We start from the raw sequence: 21,404 nt of genomic DNA on the forward strand, positions 1-21,404 counted from the left end.
TGTATATATATATATATATATAGACACCATAGTGCACAAACATTAAAAAAACAAGTTTGTTTGAAAAATTTTACAAAACAAACTGCAAAAGATGTGCAAACAAAAAGCTTTCATAACCAACACAGAAGAAAGTATGTTCACACAATTGAACTACTACTAGATAGAAGAGTCATATGATAACCAAACATTAAATAACAATGTCAGTAAAATTTACACATATTACAGTTTACACACTTTGAAAGTGATTAGAAAGAGCCAAGCTGAAGCAAAAGTGAGAGGGCACTTGCTTTTTTATTCTTTCACTAAGGGTTGGCTTAAACAAGGCTCAATGATTGAATACTGGCCCTAGATTCCGAAAGGACTAGTGTTTTTAACAAACACTATACTTGGAGTTCAAGAAAATTATTTTTATTATTCTGGACTCTTTGTGAAGGTATTTTACTTTTAAATTTTGGCTTCAACTTTTGTCCCTCATATTGTATCATTAACATGGATTTCTGTTGTCAACTCCTTCTCATTAACAGTTGCCCCATACATGCCATTTAACATACTATAATATGTTAATTGTTGTAAGAAATATTTAATGCTAAGTTCCTCTACAAAATAGCAATTTAATCATTTTACCATTAACAATGATTTCTGTATTTATCTTTGAACTAAAATGTGCCCATAATGGTTTGATGTTCAATACTGTATATTTAGAAAATTTGAAAAAAATAGTATATATTTATCATATAGAATTTTCCTTTACATTGTTCACTTTGGTTAAATTTTAGTTCAAAGATAAAAATTCAAAATGACTCTTCATCAAAAATGTTTTTAAAAATTTCACATTAAATTTTAACATTAACTAATTGACCACATACAGGCAACTGTGTGAACTTTTGGGTGCACTCTTTCCTGAGGCACTCTGGTCAATATTTTAAAATACTGCATTCAAAAGACTTCTAAAACATGTATTAAAAGAAGCAAATATGCATGAGGAGATATTAAGAAATCATACTCCTTATTTTCCTAACTTTGTACCTTTCACTCATGTGTACCTTTCACTTAGGTCTGCTCTATTCCTAAACCTCCTTCAAAATCCAGCTCACAGAAATCATTTCATAAATCTCTTGTCAGTATGTTTTTGTTTTCCTTCTTTGGACTCCAAAAACACTCTATGCATATTGCTCTTATTGGAAGAAATCAAGAAGTCTGTTTGATGTTAGGAGATAATTAGAATGTAAAAGTTTATGAAGGATAATGCACATTGTGGAACCAAGACTTGACTATATTTCACCAAAGGCATTAGTCAAGAGGTTTATTTTACTTTTTATGTGTTTTTGAACTAAGTCAATGTTTCTGAAATGAGTGAAATGTCTTTCCACCAAACAGAAAGGTATGCTAGGTTCCAGGGCTCTAAATAACCAATTTCTCAGTGTTGATTTGTCTTTTAATCATCTTAAGGTAATGGTTAACAGTCTAAATTTTAAAAATCAGAAATTATCATAAAAATCATGGATGGGCCAGTAATAAATAAAGCTTGTCTTAAAACTCAGGTTTCTTAATGATTTCATGTACCTTGACTCCCTTCATTATATCCTTAGCCTTTTGCACATTAAGTGTCCTTTTAGAAAACCATCCTACCTTCAACTAGAGTTGAAAATTGTAAGATTAAAGAGTATAATGTTTTATTGGCATTCAAGAACATTTAGGAATTAACTTGACAGAGGCAAAGTCAAAAAATTTTAAAGGACATTTCAGTTTCTTATGGTTTCAACCATTCCTCACTGCATAGCAAACGTAATTGTTAATTCTAACTGTCTGATCCTAATATGACAAAATCAGATATCAATATGGTAGATGGCTAAACTAAATTTTTAATAGAGGCAGTAAGAACAGATATATGTATAAGAGGTCAAAGAAATTTTCTTGATGAATGTGTTACTCTTTATCAGAAAAGTTCCCAAAGCTTTTAAGCTTCTACATTCCTTCTACCTCAATTTTCTTCTATTAATCATACCTTGCTTCCTAATATTACTAGCAAGGCATCTCTGGAATGCTCTAGTAAACACCAAATTACCAAATAAAATGTAGCTGCAAAAAGTCATCATCCATAAAGTACCACTTGTGAAAAGTTCAGTTAAAGGCAGCAGTTAAAGTGTTTGCAGAAGTGCACAACTGCCACTTATTTATACTTTCCAAAAATTAATACTACTAGAAACTTAATGAACAAAAAATACTTCTTTCTTACTTGAAATTATTTGTATTTGCCTATCCCTAAATACATAAGGAGGGAGTAAAAGGTAGAATTTGATAAGGAATGAAGATTAACAATTGAATACCAGAGTTGAAAGGAAAATATGGGGAAAAACCCACAAACCATAAATCAAATAAAAGTGATTCCTTACCACAGCGATCTCTAATGACAAGGTTCTTGCCTTCTTTCAGGTGTATGGTGAGAAGGTAAGCAAAAGGACTGGGGAGGTTACTTAAGCAATCTCCTGCTTCTTCTAGAGTCTATAGGAGATAGAAAAACCATTTACTTTTTTTTCCTGATATATAAACAAAAGAATATACACATTCATTCTCTCTCTGTGTCTCTGTGTGTCTGTCTGTCTCTGTCTCTGTCTCTCTCTCTCTCTCCCCCTCTCTCTTTCTCTCTCTCTCTTTTATATATATATATATATATATATATGTATATATGTATATACATATATATGTTATACTCAGTTGATTTCATAATCCTATTCCTCAAATGTTATTTACTAGTGATCTCCATTATTAATAAATGTTATCTTTAAACCTCAGGTAGTCCTGAGTTTGATTACTCTAATCCAACTAGAGAGTATTAACTTACCATCACTCATGTAACTTTTATCATAATATGATGATCAGAAATGGGAAAAAGGGCATTTTCTGTATTTCTCCTATTACAAGCACAGTCCTCTAGGGTTATAAACCACTAGGTAATTCAGTCATGAGATTGTCATGCAAAATTAACATCCTGAGAATTGCAGAAACTGTTGACATCCAGTCACTATATATTTCTTACAAAATGATTTAGAAAACCCATAAATGAGGTTAGTTAGTATTCAACATTCTACATAGAACTGAAAACAATTCCAACCCCAACTTTACTTTCCAGTAAATATTTTCTCTAAAATATTTACTTGAGTGCTAGAGAATTTAAAAATAAAATTAACCACAAACTCACAGATTGCTCTTCAAAAAGCTGGGAGGTCATTGAAGAATCCAAATCACTAGATCCACCTGGATTCTGTTGTTAAAAAAAAGTTGTTTTTGTTTTTTTAAACCCTAATAATAAATTGATTAAAAGAAGTAAGCAGGCTAATAACACAGAAAGATGTCTCTTCATCTGCTAAAAATGCTTTATCACCTTTGAACATTCAGCTTATGCCTGAATCAGAAGATTCTGAAAGCAGCTCTTCTTCACTAGGGATCTCAATTTTGCAAATGTGTCAGTTACACATTTTACATTATCCAAATCTAGGAAGTACTTAGTATTTTAATGTATGTGTGTTAAAACTGTGGTATAATGTGATTGACTAGTTCACAGAAGATCTTGGCAGAATCTTCTACTCAGTAACTGAAGTATAAGTAAGGAAAGTAAAATGGGAAGACTTCCAAAGTTAGACTGGATGGTATTACTTTAAATCATACCTTTGTGTAATTTGCAATTCTTCTGTCTTACATTCACTTAACAGAAGAGTAATTTTTATCAGCTGAGTTAAAGACACAGATTCTAAACAAGTGATTATTACATGACAGAATTGGAGAGATACAGTTGAAAAGAACCTCATGTCTAGTCTAACTCCTTGCTAAATATAAATCCCATCTACAATATTCTTAAGGAGCAGCGATTCAGACTTTACCAAAAGGCCTCCAAGGACCAAAAATTCATTGTTCCCCAAGTATTCCACTTAGAAATAAGTGTTAAGGAAATATGTATTTTTTTCCTCTCTGATGACTCAAAATCTGACTTCCTGGAACATTCATTGAATATTCTCAAGGCCAAGTGCTACAAGTTTAATGTCCTTCCACAAAACAACCCTTTAGATATTTTAAGATAGATATCATGTGCCTTCTTCCCAATCTAGAAAGGAACTCTAAGAGATGCTCATGCTGAACAGTCTCATGGATCTTCACTATCCCAGTTGGTCATTGTGTGGTTATGTTCGAGCTTAGAAATATGTCAGTTCATTGCCTGATCTGAACATCAAGATTCTCAGAAAATTATGCCACAGACTAATGAAACACATGTGGTTAGCAATGCTTTCTTAAATGTGCATAGGTTTTTATAGTTAAAGTGACCTTTGCACTCAGTGTCTAATTTAATATGATTTTAGAGTTGTAAGGGAGCTCAGAGGTTATTTAACTGAAACTTCTATATGGTATGTGAATCCAGGACAAATGGACAACTGTCCAAACTCTGGCTGAAAACTTCTAATTATTCCCTAACTGGTCTAACTTACAACTTTTGAGATAGTTCTCTTGTTGTTCAATCATTCTCAGATGTATCTGACCTTCATGACCACATTTGTGGTTTTCTTGGCAAAGTTACTAGAGTGGTTTGGCCTTTCATTCTCCAGCTCATTTTATAGATGAAGGAACTGAGGCAAAGTGAAGTGACTTGTCCAAGGTCCGACAGCCAGTGTCTCAGTCTAGATTTGAACTTGGGAAGATGAGTCTTTCTGATTTTTGGCCCAGAACTCTAGCCACTGCAGCACTTAACTACTCAAGTTCTGTTAGTGTTTCCTAAAATTAAGCTAAAATATGCCTCCTTGCAGCTTTTATCCATTGGACTTCCTTCTGCCTTGTTTGAAAACATGGAAGAGATACCACCACTGGCAGTTCTTTAAGCACTTGAAGTCAGTAATGTTGAAGAGATACATATTAAAACAGTATAATAACTATTATAATAACTATTATTGTTCCCCTTTAATAGATAAGGTCAAAGAGAAAGAAAGATTAAATTCTTTATCTATGATCATACAACTAATCAGGGTTACAACTAAGATTCCAACCCATATTTTTTGATTAGAAGTTCTAGAACTCTTTCTTTTACTCCATCAATTAGAATGGGAGCTTATTGTGACTAAAGATCATTCTTTGTGCTTACATTCTTTTTTATTATTAATACATTTTATTTTTTACAGATTACCTATCAATATAATTTTCAATATTAATTTTCTGATATTTTGCAATCCATCTTCTCTCTCTCCCCCTCCAACCCTACACCCTTTCCCCCCAAAATAGGCACTGCAATGTAGGTTGATCATATATTATCATATAATATATATTTCCTCATTCATCATGTTGTGAAAGAAGACACATATTGCTGTACTTGTATTCTTAACCTAGAACACAGTGCTTTACACAGCAGGTACCTGATTGATTGATTGACCTCATAGGCCTTAGAAAGGCTCTTCATTTTGTTAAGACTTTATCAAGGTGAACATTAAGGCATCAGGAATTCTAGTTTGAGAACATTTCTTTTCCTACCTCCAGGATGTCATTAACGCTGCCTTGAAACTATTCAAATATCATTGGACTTATCTCACGTACTCCTAAGTTGTCCAAATCCACATTATTAATTTCTAAACTTACTAATATTCTTCCTTTTCTTCTGGTTTGATAATAGATATATAATGTCCATTGCAGCTGGATTCCAGTATATTAATATTTCATTCATATATCCTATAGTCATCACATGATGAAGCAGATTTTTTTAAACCTTACCTTCTACCTTAAAATCAAATTTGTTTATTGGTTCCAAGCCAGAAGAGTGAAACAGGCTAGGCAACTGGAGTTGTGTCTTACACAGGGTCATATAGCTAGGAAGTGTCTGAAGCCAAAGTTGAACCAAGGACCTCCAGTCTCTAAGCTTGGAGCCCAATACACTGAGCCACCTAACTGCCCCCTTTACCAGTAGTAGTACCTGGTATCAAATTGCTTGTTAGGGACGGAATGAGTTACATCCAGAAAATTCCTTAATTTCTCGGATTCTTTAAAGTGAATATTGCTTTATTTTTATCAACTGTCTGAGGATAGAAGCTACAATACTGATTTTTATCTCTGGAACTTTGTGAAAGCCCATCACCAGAAGTTTCTTTCAGTGTAACAGAGCAAATCAGCTGGGATGGTCTCAATAGTTTATGTGTGTATGCACGCGTGCACACACACACACACACACACACACACCCTTATATATAAAGATATATGTGCACACATGTGTATATGTATGTATGTATGTCTATATTATCTGGGATTTGAAGAAAGTTGGGAGGACAGATGAGAAGGTAAAGCATTCCAAGGATGGGAGCCAGAGAAAATGAAATCAGGAGATCAGGAAGGAATAGCAAGTCAGTCTGGGTCACTGGATTGTAGCATTACATGGAAGGGAGGAAGATGTTAGAAGGCTAGAAGGGTAGGAGGTAGCAAGGATGCAAAGGAATGAAAGGTTTTGAACACTAACCCAGAATTGTAAGCGAGTGGAGGAAGATCATTTAAATCCCTTCTCAATCTGGTTCAAGTTTATCTTTTCAGATTTTTAATACAATATTCCCAGTACATGTGTATGTCCCAACTAAATTATTTTTCTTGATGTTTGCTCCTCATATAGAACATTCAATTTTTCTTCCCTTGGACTAAACTGACTTTCTCACAAACTCAAATGCAGTCCTTCTTTACTTCTACTTCTTAGAATCACAAACTTCCTTCCTTTGAAGCTTAAGCAAACATAACCTTTAAAAGACCTTTCCTGATCCTGCCTCTCTAGCTGCTAATTTACATATCCTTACTTTATATGTCTTTTGTACTTATTTGTAATTTCCTCTAGTAGAATGGAGGTTCTGTGAGGGCAACAACCACTTCATTTTGGTCTTTGTATCCCAGTGCCTACCACAATATCAAAAGTACATGCTTAAAAATAATACCTAATGATTGATGTTCAGTTATGTTTCCAAGTACTCTGATATCCCTGTTTCAATATCTGAAAAGATTGATGATTCCATGTGTGTTAGAACTCCTCCTACCAAGAGATTACAACCCTTACAAGTTTTTACAGATGTTCTTCCCAAGTTAACAGTGAACCAAAAAATCCCAACATCTGTAGACCAGCTTCCAGTGTTCTCAGAAAAAAAGTCAGTCTGTTGTTGTCAGGCACTTCTATAAAGTATTCTTGTGTGGTAAGACCCTGACAGAGCTTTGACTAAATGACTTCCTCCAGAAGTTAGGATCACCTTCTAAACAAGGGTGTGAGGTCCCACAGTAGGACTCTGATGTTTATATGCTAGTATTCTATTCTAGGAAATAAATAAATTGTATATTCAAATAGCTCCCTTCCCCTAATTTGCCAGAGTTGGCATCTTACTGTCACATTAGGTTCTTTCTTTCATTTCACTCACGGAATGATTCCACACGAGTAAAAAGTGATATCATTTAACTACTAATTTTATTTATATATTTCTAAATGGACAGTTACAGTCCATTAATTTCAAAACACTATAATAACTCTTCTCCTTAAAACAACAAGGGCATTAAAGGTAACTAACTCCATTAACTCACCATTATGATGGAGGTTACATTTGCAGAGAAGTCACAGAATTTAAAGTTATGGTTCCCACAGCAACAGTAACTGTCACATGTTATATATACATATAAAGGTAAGAAAATGATCACCTTATAGAGTAATAGAAAATACTATGTATGCACAAAAAGGCAGAATTATTGCCACTGGGGGAATAATAACTTTTAATATCCTGGCAAGTACAAATGTATAAAAAGCCTAAAGTACAGTCTACTGAGAGATGGAGTTCTAATATTATTATCTCTTTAACCAACCTCCTCCTTGCCCCTGGCAAATATATATGTATGTATGTTTGTGTGTACATAGAGTATATGTATTATGTATATATATATATATTCCATCTTTATATATGATTACATGGCATGTAAAATGCATGTCCATGTGCATATATAAGTATACTTTTTCCTTGAACACTAAAAATTATAATGATAATACTTTTTGTGATTTTAATAGCAGTTAAAAATGAAAAACAAAATTTAGGAGGGGAAAAAATGTGCCATGCTAAATAGCCAAATGCAGTTCTCCTGTCCAGCTAAACTTGAATTATTGCTCTGACCAGAATCTACTCTGCCATTTAATATACTTCACCATAGGATGTAGACTTGAAACTACCACACCAATGCAACTGTCAACAGTTTGGAAATAGGTCTTGATTGATGACACATGTTAAAACCAGTGGAAATACGCATCAGCCATGTGGGGGGGGCCTTGGGGGGCGAAGGGGAAAGTAAGAGCATGAATTATGTAACCATGTTAACTTTTCTAAAAAATTAATATTAATAAACGTTTAAAAATATACTTCCCCATAGGAGGTTCAATAAATATTTGTTGATGATAAAGAAGTATATTATTAAGGGAAACTATTTTATTTCTATACATGTTTTTCTCAGTGACTGGCATTAGCAAGTGCTTAATAAAAATCTGTTGATAAATTCTACATAAGTGGTTTGGGAATATCAATTTGGTTGAAGATTCATAGCTATATTTCAAGAGAGAGTCTAAAGGTATATCTATATATTGAGGAACCATAGAGGTGAAAGTTGAACCCATGAGAATTAATGGAATCACTGATATAGAGAAGAGAGAAAGGAGGATTTAGAATAAAGTCCTAAGATATAACCATATATATATATATAACAAGTAGGACAATTATGATGGTCTTGCAGAGGAAACTAAAATGTGCAATCATAATACACAAAACCTGACACATGAGCTTTGACTTTGGAACAGATGCTATTTTTGTGGTAGATTATAATCCTAACTATTAATTTAACAAATATTTGCTAAATGTTTACTACATGTAGAACACTCCCCTAGGTGTGAATAGAGGCAAAGTTTAGATATGTTCTTTGCCTTCAATGATCTAGTAAGGGGACAAGACAGATAGCTAAAATATACAATATGATGCTGAAACACAGAGAGTGCCAGGCCTGGAGTCAAGAATATCTGAGTTCGAACTTCATCTGAAGACACTAGTTAGCTATGTAATTAAGCAAGTTTCACTCTGTTTGCCTCAGTTTCCTCATCTGTAAACTGAGCTGTAGTAAGAATCACTCCAGGATCTTTGCCAAAAAAACCCAAATGGGGTCATGAAGAATCAGACATGACTAAAACAACAAATGCATCTAAAAGTTTACTTCATGGCCATAATGAAATGCTAAAGATCAGAGAAGGTATCATAGAGTCCATAATAGTTGAAAGAGCTTATAGGGTACAAAAGAAAGAAGTCAAATGAACTTGCATTCAAATGGTGATGTAACTTTCTGTGGCTTTGGGCAAGTGACTCAGCCTCTCTGAACTTCAATTTCCTCATTTACAAAGTGAGGGCAATGGATTATATGGCCTCTGAGATTTTCAGGTTTAGATTTTTAATCCTAGTTTATAAGATTATTTGCACTTTAACTGAAGGACAGAAAAAGAATTCAGCAATTAAAGTGGGGGAGGCAAGGTATAGCATGATGGAAAAGACCAAGCAAAACATCCACAGAGGCAAGACAACCTGGAGAACAAAGAACTTTTTTAGTTTGGCTAGACAAAAGCAAAAGCCATAGAAGGAACAAAGTGGGTAATATGAGATGGATCATAGAGGTGGGGTGTTGCTAAATAATGGAGGTCTAGAATTTCAGGAAAAGGAGTTTGAACTTTATCAGGCAGTAGGAGGTAGTTCATGTTTTTTGAGCTGATCTATGAATAAGAATTTATTCTGGTATCATGAAAGAGATTGGACAATGGAGAGAGCAGAGGCAGGAAAACCTGTTGGCAAGAGTCCATGTGTCTGGTTACCATTCCAGTACTGCACCATCATCAGTTATATAATTTTCTTTCCCTTGAAGATCAAGCTCTTTGTTACTTACTCCATGATATCTACCCACCTCCTTCCCATCTCCCTCACACACATGAAAGTGATTTCTCTCTCCTCAAATCTTTATAACAAACTTTTGTCTTAATCTCACCTTTGCCCCTATTAGATTCCACCTTATGTTGCAATTATTTGTATACATGTTTTAATTCCACTCCCTGCAATTTCAATGTAGTTACTAAGGGACAATTAAGTTTCATCTTTCTAACACCCAAAGCAAACACAATTTTAGATATGGTAAATATTTACCCAATTTAATAAATTGTTATTGAATTTTAAAATTATCTTTACCTTTCCTCTAAGTTTTACAACTAAAAAGAAAACATAATATACCCAACCACTAACTGCTGAATTAAGGAGGATCATTTTGAGCAATAGACCAGAGTGCTTTTCAAGATTCAGTGATCAATACTATTGTCAGTAGCTTAATTTCATACTAGTTGACACTTCTAATTATAGTTAAATAGAGTGGGTGGCCAAAGGAGATGATCTGGGTTCTGAAACTTACAAGAAATGTAGGTAGAATAGCTTGGGAAATCACTTGACATATCTTCTAGGAACTTTGGCAGACTTGATCTGAAACCAGTACTAAAAACCAATGCTAAAGATAGGAGGAACATACATTTGGGAGGAAGGAGACTAGTAAGCTATCAAGATAATAACTACTAGAGAGCAGGAGGTGAATTGAAGAATGTTTGGGACCTCTCTGAAATAGTGAGACTGATGAAGCGGGCACCAATCAGGACAGTGGGTTTTGCCGAAAATTAAAAAAGAAATTCAGAGATGAAAGGTTAAAACCTATAAACAATGACATCTGATTCTGGTGGGTGGATGAGACCATGAATCCACTAAAATATCGAAAAGAAATAGTCCTATATATTTCATTTAAGGTTATTCCACAGGAGTAAGTAACACTTATGATGCAGCCTTCACTTTGTGAATCACCTGTTGAACAACTTTCTTAGGATTAATTAGGATTAATATCTCTCAACTAAACTATGCTGATTCTCAGACAACAAATGTTAAGTCCAAAACTGAATTCAAATGATTTCTAATTTGTTAACTGGCATGAAAGTAGTGGCAGTCATTCATACATGTATGCATACTTTCTTACATATAAATATACACACATAGATATGCAAATATAATTAAAATTAGATAGAATGGCAAAATCATGTCAGTACAAAAAACTTAAAACATTAATCATGCAGCTTATTCAATCTTCCTCTTCCTATTTATTAATAAACCTGAAAAAGCATGTTCATTCTTGAATTTAGATTAATTAGCCTGAAGCTACTGTTAAAAAAACTAGATTATTTCTCTAATACAGCTGCTTAATAAATGTCCTCCAGTTCACTGATATAACTTCCTCTAATCATAAAAGGAGTTTGGTAAGACTCCTTCTTTGTTTATTATATCAAATAATTTGTATAATATTAGAATTAATTGTTCTTTGAATGTTTGATAGAATTCATTTGTGAATCCATGAGGCCCTGGTGATTTTTTCTTAGGGAGTTCTTTAAGGGCCTGTTCAATTTCTTTTTCTGATATCAGATTATTTAAGTATTCTATTTCTTCTGTTGTTAATCTAGGCAATTTATATTTTTGCAAATATTCATCCATATCACCTAGATTACTAAATTTATTGCTATATAATTGGGCAAAATAGTTTTTAATGATTGCCTTAACTTCCCCTTCATTAGAGGTGAGGTCTCCCTTTTCATCTTTGATACTATTAATTTGGTTTTCTTCTTTCCTTTTTTAATTAGATTAACCAGTACTTTGTCTATTTTATCTGTTTTTTCAAAATACCAGCTTCTAGTCTTATTTATCAATTCAATAGTTCTTTTACTTTCGATTTTATTAATTTCTCCTTTGATTTTTAGTATTTCTAATTTAGTTTTCATCTGAGGATTTTTAATTTGTTCATTTTCTAGTTTTTTTTAAGTTGCATGCCTAATTCATTAACCTCTGCCCTCCCCAATTTTTAATATATGCACTCAGTGATATCAATTCTCCCCTTAGAACTGCTTTGGCTGCATCCTATAAGTTTGGGTAAGATGTCTCATCATTGTCATTATCTTCAATGAAATTATTAATTCAAAGCCAGGCAGATCAAAAACAGAGAAAGAAAATTACAGACCAATCTCCTTAATGAACATAGATGCAAAAATCTTAAATAGAATACTAGCAAAAAGACTCCAGCAAGTGATCAAGAGGGTTATTCATCAAGATCAGGTGGGATTTATACCAGGAATGCAAGGATGGTTCAACATTAGGATAACCATCCACATAATTGACCATATCAAAAAGCAAACCAACAAAAACCACATGATTATCTCAATAGATGCTGAAAAAGCCTTTGACAAAATACAACACCCATTCCTACTGAAAACACGAGAAAGTATAGGAATAGAAGGTTCTTTCCTAAAAATAATAAACAGTATATATCTTAAACCATCAACAAGCATCATATGCAATGGGATAAATTAGAAGCCTTTCCAATAAGATCAGGTGTGAAACAAGGATGCCCATTATCACCTCTTTTACTTAACATTTTACTAGAGACACTAGCAGTAGCAATTAGAGGAGAAAAAGAAATTGAATGTATTAAAATAGGCCAGGAGGAGACCAAACTATCACTCTTTGCAGATGATATGATGGTCTACTTAAAAAATCCTAGAGAATCAACTAAAAAGCTAGTAGAAATAATCAACAACTTTAGCAAAGTTGCAGGATACAAAATAAATGCACATAAATCATCAGCATTTCTATATATTTCCAACACATTACAGCAGCAAAAGGTAGAAAGAGAAACACCATTTAAAATTACCTAGACAAAATAACTTCCTTTAAAAACTTATGAACAACTTTTTTTTTAGTTTTGAAACACATAGGCATTAGTATTCCATATAGATGCTTGAGACACATAACATAATCAACTGAAAACCCATATACTCAAGTTGTCTAATGAGCACAGAAAAGCTTCTGCAATAGAGAAGGAAATAATGGAATAAAGAATTATTGGACAAAAAGAAATGAGCCAAGATGAATGGTAACGCCTAAGCTTTATTTGTCTACTAAAATGTCATTATGAAATAAGGCAATTTTAGGAATTCAGTTGGTTGGTACAAACTTGGGTTCTCGAACAAATTCTGTCTCTCATCTATTAGGATGTCATTTTATTATTTGTGTCAGATAAAATCTCTTGGCCTCATTTTCGTCATCTGTAAAATGAAGAGATTGATATCTGGGGATTTTTCTTGCTCTAACATTCTATGTAAAGCTGCTTTTATGACCTAAAACTTTAGAGTTAACTGCCTGTACACAAATTTGTAAGAAATATAAATACAGTGCTCATGCAGGAGTGTGCTCAGTGCTTCTGAAAGATGATGCTGGATTAAAAGCCTTAGCTTTTAGTGACAGTTCTACTTAGGTATATTTCCAGATTCATATAATAGAATAATGTTTACCTTAATGAAAAAGAAAAATGAAGAAAACTCGTTTCTCTTTCCTAAAGCTAAATGAAGTAAAATCTGGACTATAATTCTTGAAGTATCAAGTGTCCTGGTTAACCTTATATTTAAATACATCCAGGGTTATTCAAACAATCTTCCTTTTTCCTTTCAACCAGTATTAGGAAAAATAGAATGTAATTATTCATTTTGAACTCCTATCATCTTAAATATGGGAGAGAGATCAAATATTATAGGAAAAGAATGCTGGCAGAACAAAGGGGGGAAAAACCTATGTGATGGCCATGGGTAAGTCATTGAACCCTTCTATGCCTCAATTCCTCTCCTATCCAATAGAGAAAATAATATTTGCATTACTTAACCCACAGGGTTGTTGTAAACAAACTACTTTTGAACCTTAAAATGCTACATGAACAGACATCATAACAATATAAAACAAAAGGCTGGCTACATATATTGAGCAATCTGCAGTGTTTCTGTCATTATTTTAAAAATAAGAAGCATATTTTATCTCATTTTATCCTTTCAGATGCTATTATTATCTCTTTTACATATGAAGAAACAGAGGCTAAAAGAAATTAAGTGACTTGGCCAGGGTCACACAAGTTATTGTCTAAAGCAAGACAAAGTCAGATATTTTGGACGCTGTGTCAAGTGGAGTATCCCTTCCTAGATGTTCAATCAATTCTTTGTATATTAATTCTCATCCTCCTAAAATAGGAATGTATGAAGTACATGAGAATGGGCAATTTGATTCATAGAACCTTAAAATTGAAAGAGTTTTCTTTTTTTTCTACTTCCATACAATCCACTCACTCTTTAACCCATTTGGAAATTGGCTTTTGTCTCTTCTATTCTTTTAAAACTGCTGACTCCTTATTGCTCAGTCCAGTGACTTTCTTTCACTTCCTTCTCTTCCTGACCACTTCGCAACATCCAAAATTGTTTAACAACTTCCTCTTTCTTAAAAGAAAGCTTCCTTTGCCATGTGTATAGTAATCATTAGGATCAAAGACTAAGTCCAAAGTTCTGTAAAATTTTTCATGGAAAGATTGGCCACCAATTATTCATTATTTCCCCCAAACACTGCAACTAATGAATGCCATCTACTAAGGCTTAGAGACCTAAAGAGATACAAAGATTTGTTTGTGGAGGGAATACTGATACTAATGAAGTCATGGATGCTTCATATATAGACATTGCTTTGTCCCAACTATTAAATTATTAGTCCAATGAAATCAGGGGGGATTGTTTTATCTTAGTGTTCTATGATATCTAGCATAGAACTTTGAACATATTAGGCACTGGACAGATGTCTCCTGATTAAATTATGTTACATTCCCTTATTTTAAATCTCCAAATGTGGTTTATATAAGGAACTCCCAGTAAAGAAACTAATTCTGTCTACAGTACCAGTGTATGCCAACATAATCAGTATGTGTCAGAGGTAGGATTGAAACTCAGATTTTATTGACTCCTAGGCCAGCTCCCAATCCACTACATAATGTAGTCTCTTGGTTTTTTTACAAGTGAAGAAACAGAAAGCCAAGAGAGAGTATGATTAGCACTAGGTCACAGAGTTAAGTGCCAAAAGACAGACTTTATTCTAGATCTTCTGATTGCTAGCACAATGCTTTCTTCATCTTAAAACTGGATGTATCCTAAAGCATTTTTAAAAATTCAAGATATCCTTGATTCAAGTTTAGTTCTCATTTGGCTGCCTCTACTATAGGCAGAATGCAAAATACCAATCTCGGTGCATTGGGGCTCTCAGTAGAGTTTTGGTTAGAATGAAAATTCTGAAAAATTACTAAGTTAAAAATGAAGATGACTTTTAAAGGAAAAAAAATTCCTTTAGGCAGAAGAGAAAGTGTCTCTGCAACTGACATTAGGTAATTGTTGGTGTTCCTTTCATTAAAACAATGGCAGCACCTACTTTAGGGGATGTTCAAAAACTGAATAAACAATTCTCAGAAGAAGAATTAGAAACTATTATTAATAGGAAAGATTGTTGCAAATTAATAATGAAAATACAAGAAATGACAGAACTTCACCTCATAAGCAGAAAATAAACAGAAATAACATAAGATGACCAAAATTAAGGTTGGAGGAGCTGTGAAAAGACAGGGACATTCACATATGGCTAATAGTACAATGAATCTGGAATGCAAATTAGAATTATCAGTCATGCTTTAAAAAGGGACAAACATGTTTGCATTCTTTACCAGATATTCCACTATTGGATGTAAAGAGATAGATAGAAAGAATCTATCAATAATATAATAGTTATGTCTGTGATAATACAATATTTTGTGTATGTGTGAGTAGTAAAGACCTGAGAGCGAAAATTCTAATAGATAAGCCAGTACCTGAATGCAATATAATATTATTCTTCTATAAGCTCCTTAAGGACAAGAATTGCCTTTTGCCTCTTTTTCTATCTTCAGCATTTGAGTCAACACATGGCACATTACAAGAGCTTTAATAAATATGTATTGATCGATCTACAAACATATTATACTGCTTTGAATGTCTGATTTACCTGATATATTAGTTACAGAATCATAAAATCAGAACTGATAGACTTATGAATTATCTTAGTAATATCTCTCATTTTAACTAAGGTTCAGAATGGTAAAGAGATCTTTTCAAGGTCACATGGTAATGTATTAAGTAAAGCTACTACTGTTACTACTACTACTTAATAATAATAATAATAATAATAATAATAATAATAATAATAATAATAATAATAGCTAGTCAGGTACTAAGCTTAGTACTCCTTTGAACCTCATCACAATGAAGGGTAGGTGCTACTATCATCTCCATTTTATGTTGAGGAGACTGCAACAAAGAGAGGTTCAGTATGCTCAGGGTCACATAGCTAGTTAAGTGTCTGAGACTGGATTAGAACTTGGGTCTTCCTAATTCCAGACACAGCTCTCTATCTCTATTGAGGTGTCTCAATCTAATAACCATTATGAACTACAATCATTCATTCATTCACTCATTCAATTTCATAAACTAGAAAATCAAATGGTATCTATGATTCCTCACTCCTCCTCATCTTTCATTATTTAGTCATCAAGTTCTGTCCACTTATCCTTAGAATATATTTCTCCTTTGCCCCTTCAGGAATCCCTGTCAGCTCATACCTTGACTGCTTTAAGAGTCTATTTTTATATCTCTGCTCGCTGACTCTTGAAAAAAGTACTGATCTGATTTTGTACTTTTTCTATGGCTAGTTTTCATTGTGCTGTGATCTCTCTCAATTCTGAAAAATTAATATTTACTAACTATGTGACCTTCATCATTTACTTAACCTTCTGGGTCTCATCAGTGTCTTTTCCATAGTTGGTGGAGTAGTAGGTAAAGTACCTGAAATCAGAAAAATCACTTTAATAAGTTCAAATCTAGCCTCACACACTTACTAGTTGTGTGATCTTGGGTAAATCACTTAATCCTTTTTGCTTCAGTTTCCTAATCTGTAAAATGAGCTGGAGAAGGAAACACCAAATCACTTCTGTCTTTGCCAAGAAAACCCCAAATGGGATCCTGGAGACCTAGACATGACTAAAAATAACTGAAAAACAACAAAATGCTTAATAAATATTTGTTAAATTGAATTAGAGAAAGGTGGATTTTAGACTTTTCATGTTAGAGATAAAACAATAAGAACAAAAATCTCTAAATATCAGGAATAGCTTTCAATAAACTATATTGTGCAAAGGGTTTCTATTTTTAAATGCCAGTTCCAAGATTCATGGAAATATTTAGTGATGTCAATATTCCATTAACAAAGTCCAGTAAAATGTTGTTTTCCTAGCCTGATTCAACCACATAAACCTTAAACATCAACAACAACTTTTGAATAAATTTCACAGAAATAAAATCCCTTCCCTCCAAACCAATTCACTCACCTCTGTCTCTTCAACTGTGTCACTGCCCAGGTTGGTCTTCTGAAGTTCCTCAAAGATCCCATCACTAGATGCTCTCCTTTCCTCCAAAACAGAGGTGTACATTTCTTCTGAGTCTGTTTCAGCTACACTATAATGGGCTACTTCCTCCTGGCTCCACTCTGAGTCTTCTTCAGAGTGTTTTAAGGAACTGCTGCTGCTCTTGAGAGACATCCCTGCAGTGGAAAGGCCATGGGGCACGGATGTGAATGAAGCCTGGTGTGCTGAATAAGGATGTTCATTTTGAGCTAAAGCCCCAGCCTCCAATATGTCAGGTACTGATAGACTCAGTCGTCTATCTAAACGACAACTTTCTCTTAAGTCCAGGGTTTTTTCTGAATTTTTCTTCACTTTCTTCTTGCTCAGGTTTAGTAACAAAGGCCGTGTTCTTTGTTTCAATGAGTCCCAGACAGATGGTTTGTCCAGATCCATCGCTGCATAAGCTGCTGTGAAAAATCCTTTCTGCTGAAGAGTGTTTTGGTTTAAAACAACTTCAACAAATCCTATAAAACATGATATGGGAAAAATGGTAGTTTACTTTCTAAATATGTTGACTTTAGAGCAAAATGATACTTAGGGGAAAACACAATTTGTATTTCCCAAGCTTCCACCAAAATGACTCAAGATTGAGAACAATTCATATTAGTAATTTTCCCCACTGGGAAAAACGCAATATTTTTTTGGCTATGAGTTGAGGCAGTTAGATTTTATTACAATAGCACCAGATAAGTAAAACCAACACACAAAGCACGGAACACAGGATCAAGACAACTATTTTCCTTCTTTTCCTCTCATGGGAAAGCATAATGATGGATTTTCCTAAGGATTATTTATAAATGTTATAGATTCAAAAAATTCAACCACTTTTACTGGTGTCATCAGTATAGTCACCTTCCCATTTCTTCACCACTGATGTCCTTATTATTTAGATCAATTGTCCACTCACCTCAATAATACTTCAGTATTCAAAATTACCCAACAAAAAAGTAAAATCACCAGGAAATATTTTATAGAGATTGCATGCCTCTAAGTCTGAGAAATGAACTTTCAAAACAAAAGTAAACAGCTCAGATAGGAAAATCTAGATATCCAGGTGGCTATATGAAGTAATGGATAAAGCACTGGACTTGGCGTCAAGAGAATCTGAGTTCAAATCCAGCCTCAAATAATTTCTTTTGTTTTGTTTTGTTTTTATTATTATTTTGAAACCTTTACCTTCCATCTTGAAGTCAATACTGTGTATTGTTGGTAAGGGCAGGCAATGGGGGTCAAGTGACTTGCCCAGGGTCACACAGCCAGGAAGTGTCTGAGGCCAGATTCGAACCTAGGACCTTCCGTCTCTAAGCCTGGCTCTCAATCCACTGAGCTACCCAGCTGCCCCAACCTCAGATAATTTCTAGCTGCATGATACTAAGCAATTTATTTAACCTCAGTTTTTCTCAGTTTTTTCAGCTGTAAACTAAGGTTAATAATAGCATCTACCAATCAAGATCGTTGTGAGGATCAAATGAGATAAAACTTGTGAAGCACTGTAAAAGGTCCCTGATACATAGTAAGTGTTTAGTAAATACTTTTTTTCTTCTTTCCAAACTTTATTTAGACTCCATGATAGACAACCTACTCTAAGGCTTAACCTAATTGGCAGAATGAGAATTACCCCACTTAGCCAAGTATACCTACTCGATGACCCCATCCACCAGGCCTTACTTTACCTTCACATCTCATCTAGCCATTCCCTGTTATTCGCCTGCCAATGATGCCAGGATTTTCCAACCTATATGTATACCCTTTACAATTAAGTGCACCTTCATAATTAAACTTTTTAATTAAATTTATAATTACATAATTATTATTTTATAATATAATTAATTTCTAATTATAATTTTATATAGCCTATATTTCTATTATATATTTGTTATATATTACATAAAATATATCATATATAAATGTATAATTAAACTTCTATTCATGCTCCTTCCTAGTCACTGGGAAAAATCATCTACTCATCTTTGGAGCCCTTATGCTAAGGCTTAGCCTAGCTAATTGGAAATTTTCCTACTAAATTTACTACCTGACTCCAGAACTAGGCCATGGTTCACCTTCATATCCATCTATATCATCTTTTATCATCTGATCATCCTCTCCTCACAATTTTCCATTTCTTATTTTGGACCTAGAAATCAATCAATAGTCCCATTTCTTCTAGAAAGGGCAAGTCAATTAACTGCCTAAAGCAATTCACCATCCTCCAGACTTCCCAGACCAAAACTCTCCTCTATTCAAATGTTGACTTTTTCTATTCAAATATAAGCTTCTTAAGCATAGGAACACTTTTCTGTTTTTAAATGTGTGTCCCCATAGAATAGCACAGAGCCTGGCAAGTAGTTGGGGCTTTTTCTTTACATTCTTTTATGTTCATTCATTCATTCTGTTGGAAATTCCAAAGATATTAAGGTACATAGTTAAAGATGTAAAATGGTACAAAGTTACAGTTAGAGACTTTTTTTTTATTTTTTCTCTGCAAGACAGGTATGGTTTTTCATTTATTTACTTTATATGTGATTCTAACTAGTCCAAAAGCAAGTGCTAAAAAAAGAGCTACCTAGTTAATCAAAGTTTAAAAATTATCCTCTGTAGGCATATATATGTGCTTTGTTATCCCTACAGACAAACGACAATGTTTTTCAAAACAAAAATTGATTTGACAATGATTTTTCCTTCTGAAAAATTTTTATAAGAGAACTTTAACTTCTTAAAAGTTGAACTTACATAAAGTACCTAGAAAGTTTAATCATCATACTTTTAACATTTAGGCTAGATAAAGAAATGTCTTTTAAAGAAAAGAACATATTGAAAGTCCTGAAGTGTTCAGTCCAAATTATATATAAATCATAAGTGAGGGTGAGAGAGGGGAAAACTACCAACTCTATTTTTTCAATATATTTCACTCCTATTAAATACATTTTTCTAAATTATTTTTCATCACAATTTCTGAGAAAGATAATTATTAATATGTACATGAGCCAGATTCTTTGTTTTTAACTTATCCTCAGCCTAACTTTTGGTGCACATATTTTTCCCTCAGAGCAATAATTTAAATGAAAATCTAAATGTAGAACAAAAAAATCTGTCTTCACTCCTCCAAAAAGATATCTGAAAATAAATTCAAGGAACTAATTTTCTTTACCACAGAAAGCACAAGCTATTAAGTTTACAAGTTAAAATATAACTATGCTCTAGAAAAGGATCACCTTTCAAACTCGGACATTAGAGCAACAGTATCTGGCAAACTATGGCTTTTTGTTATTGAATTTAGAAGACTATATTTTGTTGCCAAGCAATCAAGATTTTTACCTGCCAGAGTCCTGAGCCAAGACACTTAATGGAAGACGCTTCATTTATCACAATTTTAAAAGTATACAGTTTTCTAAACCGGTGGCAATCAACTAGTCTAATTAGAGGGGGAAAAACATTTCAAAAAACTTTATAATACTAAACAGAATAATATTGCTTTAAACTCAGTTTATGACAAAAATATGAATATGAATAGCAAGAAATCAGGCCTGAGAATGATGAGAAAACAGTGAAAAAATAGATGTTTCTGACTTTCAATGACATGAACACAATACGGGTTTCCTAAAGTACATCTCAAGTAAAAATGATTTGAAAAACTTGGATTAAAAATATATATATACATATGTATATGTATATATTTCCTCTGACAGGATAATAAAGCAATTACTACTCATCATTGAGATCCTCTTTTTGTTTCATCACCAATCTAGAATGTTCCAATCAATCATATCTCATAATGATGGAGTACTTTACCATTAGTTCAAAAAGCTATATTCTATGAAGGAAAACAAAAAAGAAAATAAAAGAACTTAAAATCCTTAACCCTAGATAGAGGCTATCTAGTCTAAATACATTTTAGATCACACAGGATTATACTGAGGATAACATTGCATTTTACCTGAAATAATTACCAGGATTATCAACCTACATAGGATTATAAATTT

The 21,404-nt window shown here is 33.4% G+C and overlaps 1 protein-coding gene across 1 annotated transcript in view; it reads right to left on the reverse strand.

The window, feature by feature from the left end:
- MCTP2 (multiple C2 and transmembrane domain containing 2) overlaps positions 1-17,867 on the reverse strand; it is a 185,918-nt gene extending 168,051 nt beyond the window's left edge. Inside the window, exons 1-4 of the mRNA XM_044660134.1 lie at positions 17,350-17,867; positions 10,500-10,506; positions 3,200-3,255; positions 2,394-2,502 (exon numbers count right to left, since the gene is read on the reverse strand). Coding sequence (XP_044516069.1) covers positions 2,394-2,502; positions 3,200-3,255; positions 10,500-10,506; positions 17,350-17,817 — 640 coding nt within the window. The 5' untranslated portion in view covers positions 17,818-17,867. The remainder of the gene's footprint in view (positions 1-2,393; positions 2,503-3,199; positions 3,256-10,499; positions 10,507-17,349) is intronic.
- Positions 17,868-21,404: the final 3,537 nt, after the last annotated feature.

Source organism: Gracilinanus agilis, chromosome 2, assembly GCF_016433145.1.
Source record: "Gracilinanus agilis isolate LMUSP501 chromosome 2, AgileGrace, whole genome shotgun sequence".
In the NCBI taxonomy this organism is placed as follows: Eukaryota; Metazoa; Chordata; class Mammalia; order Didelphimorphia; family Didelphidae; genus Gracilinanus; species Gracilinanus agilis.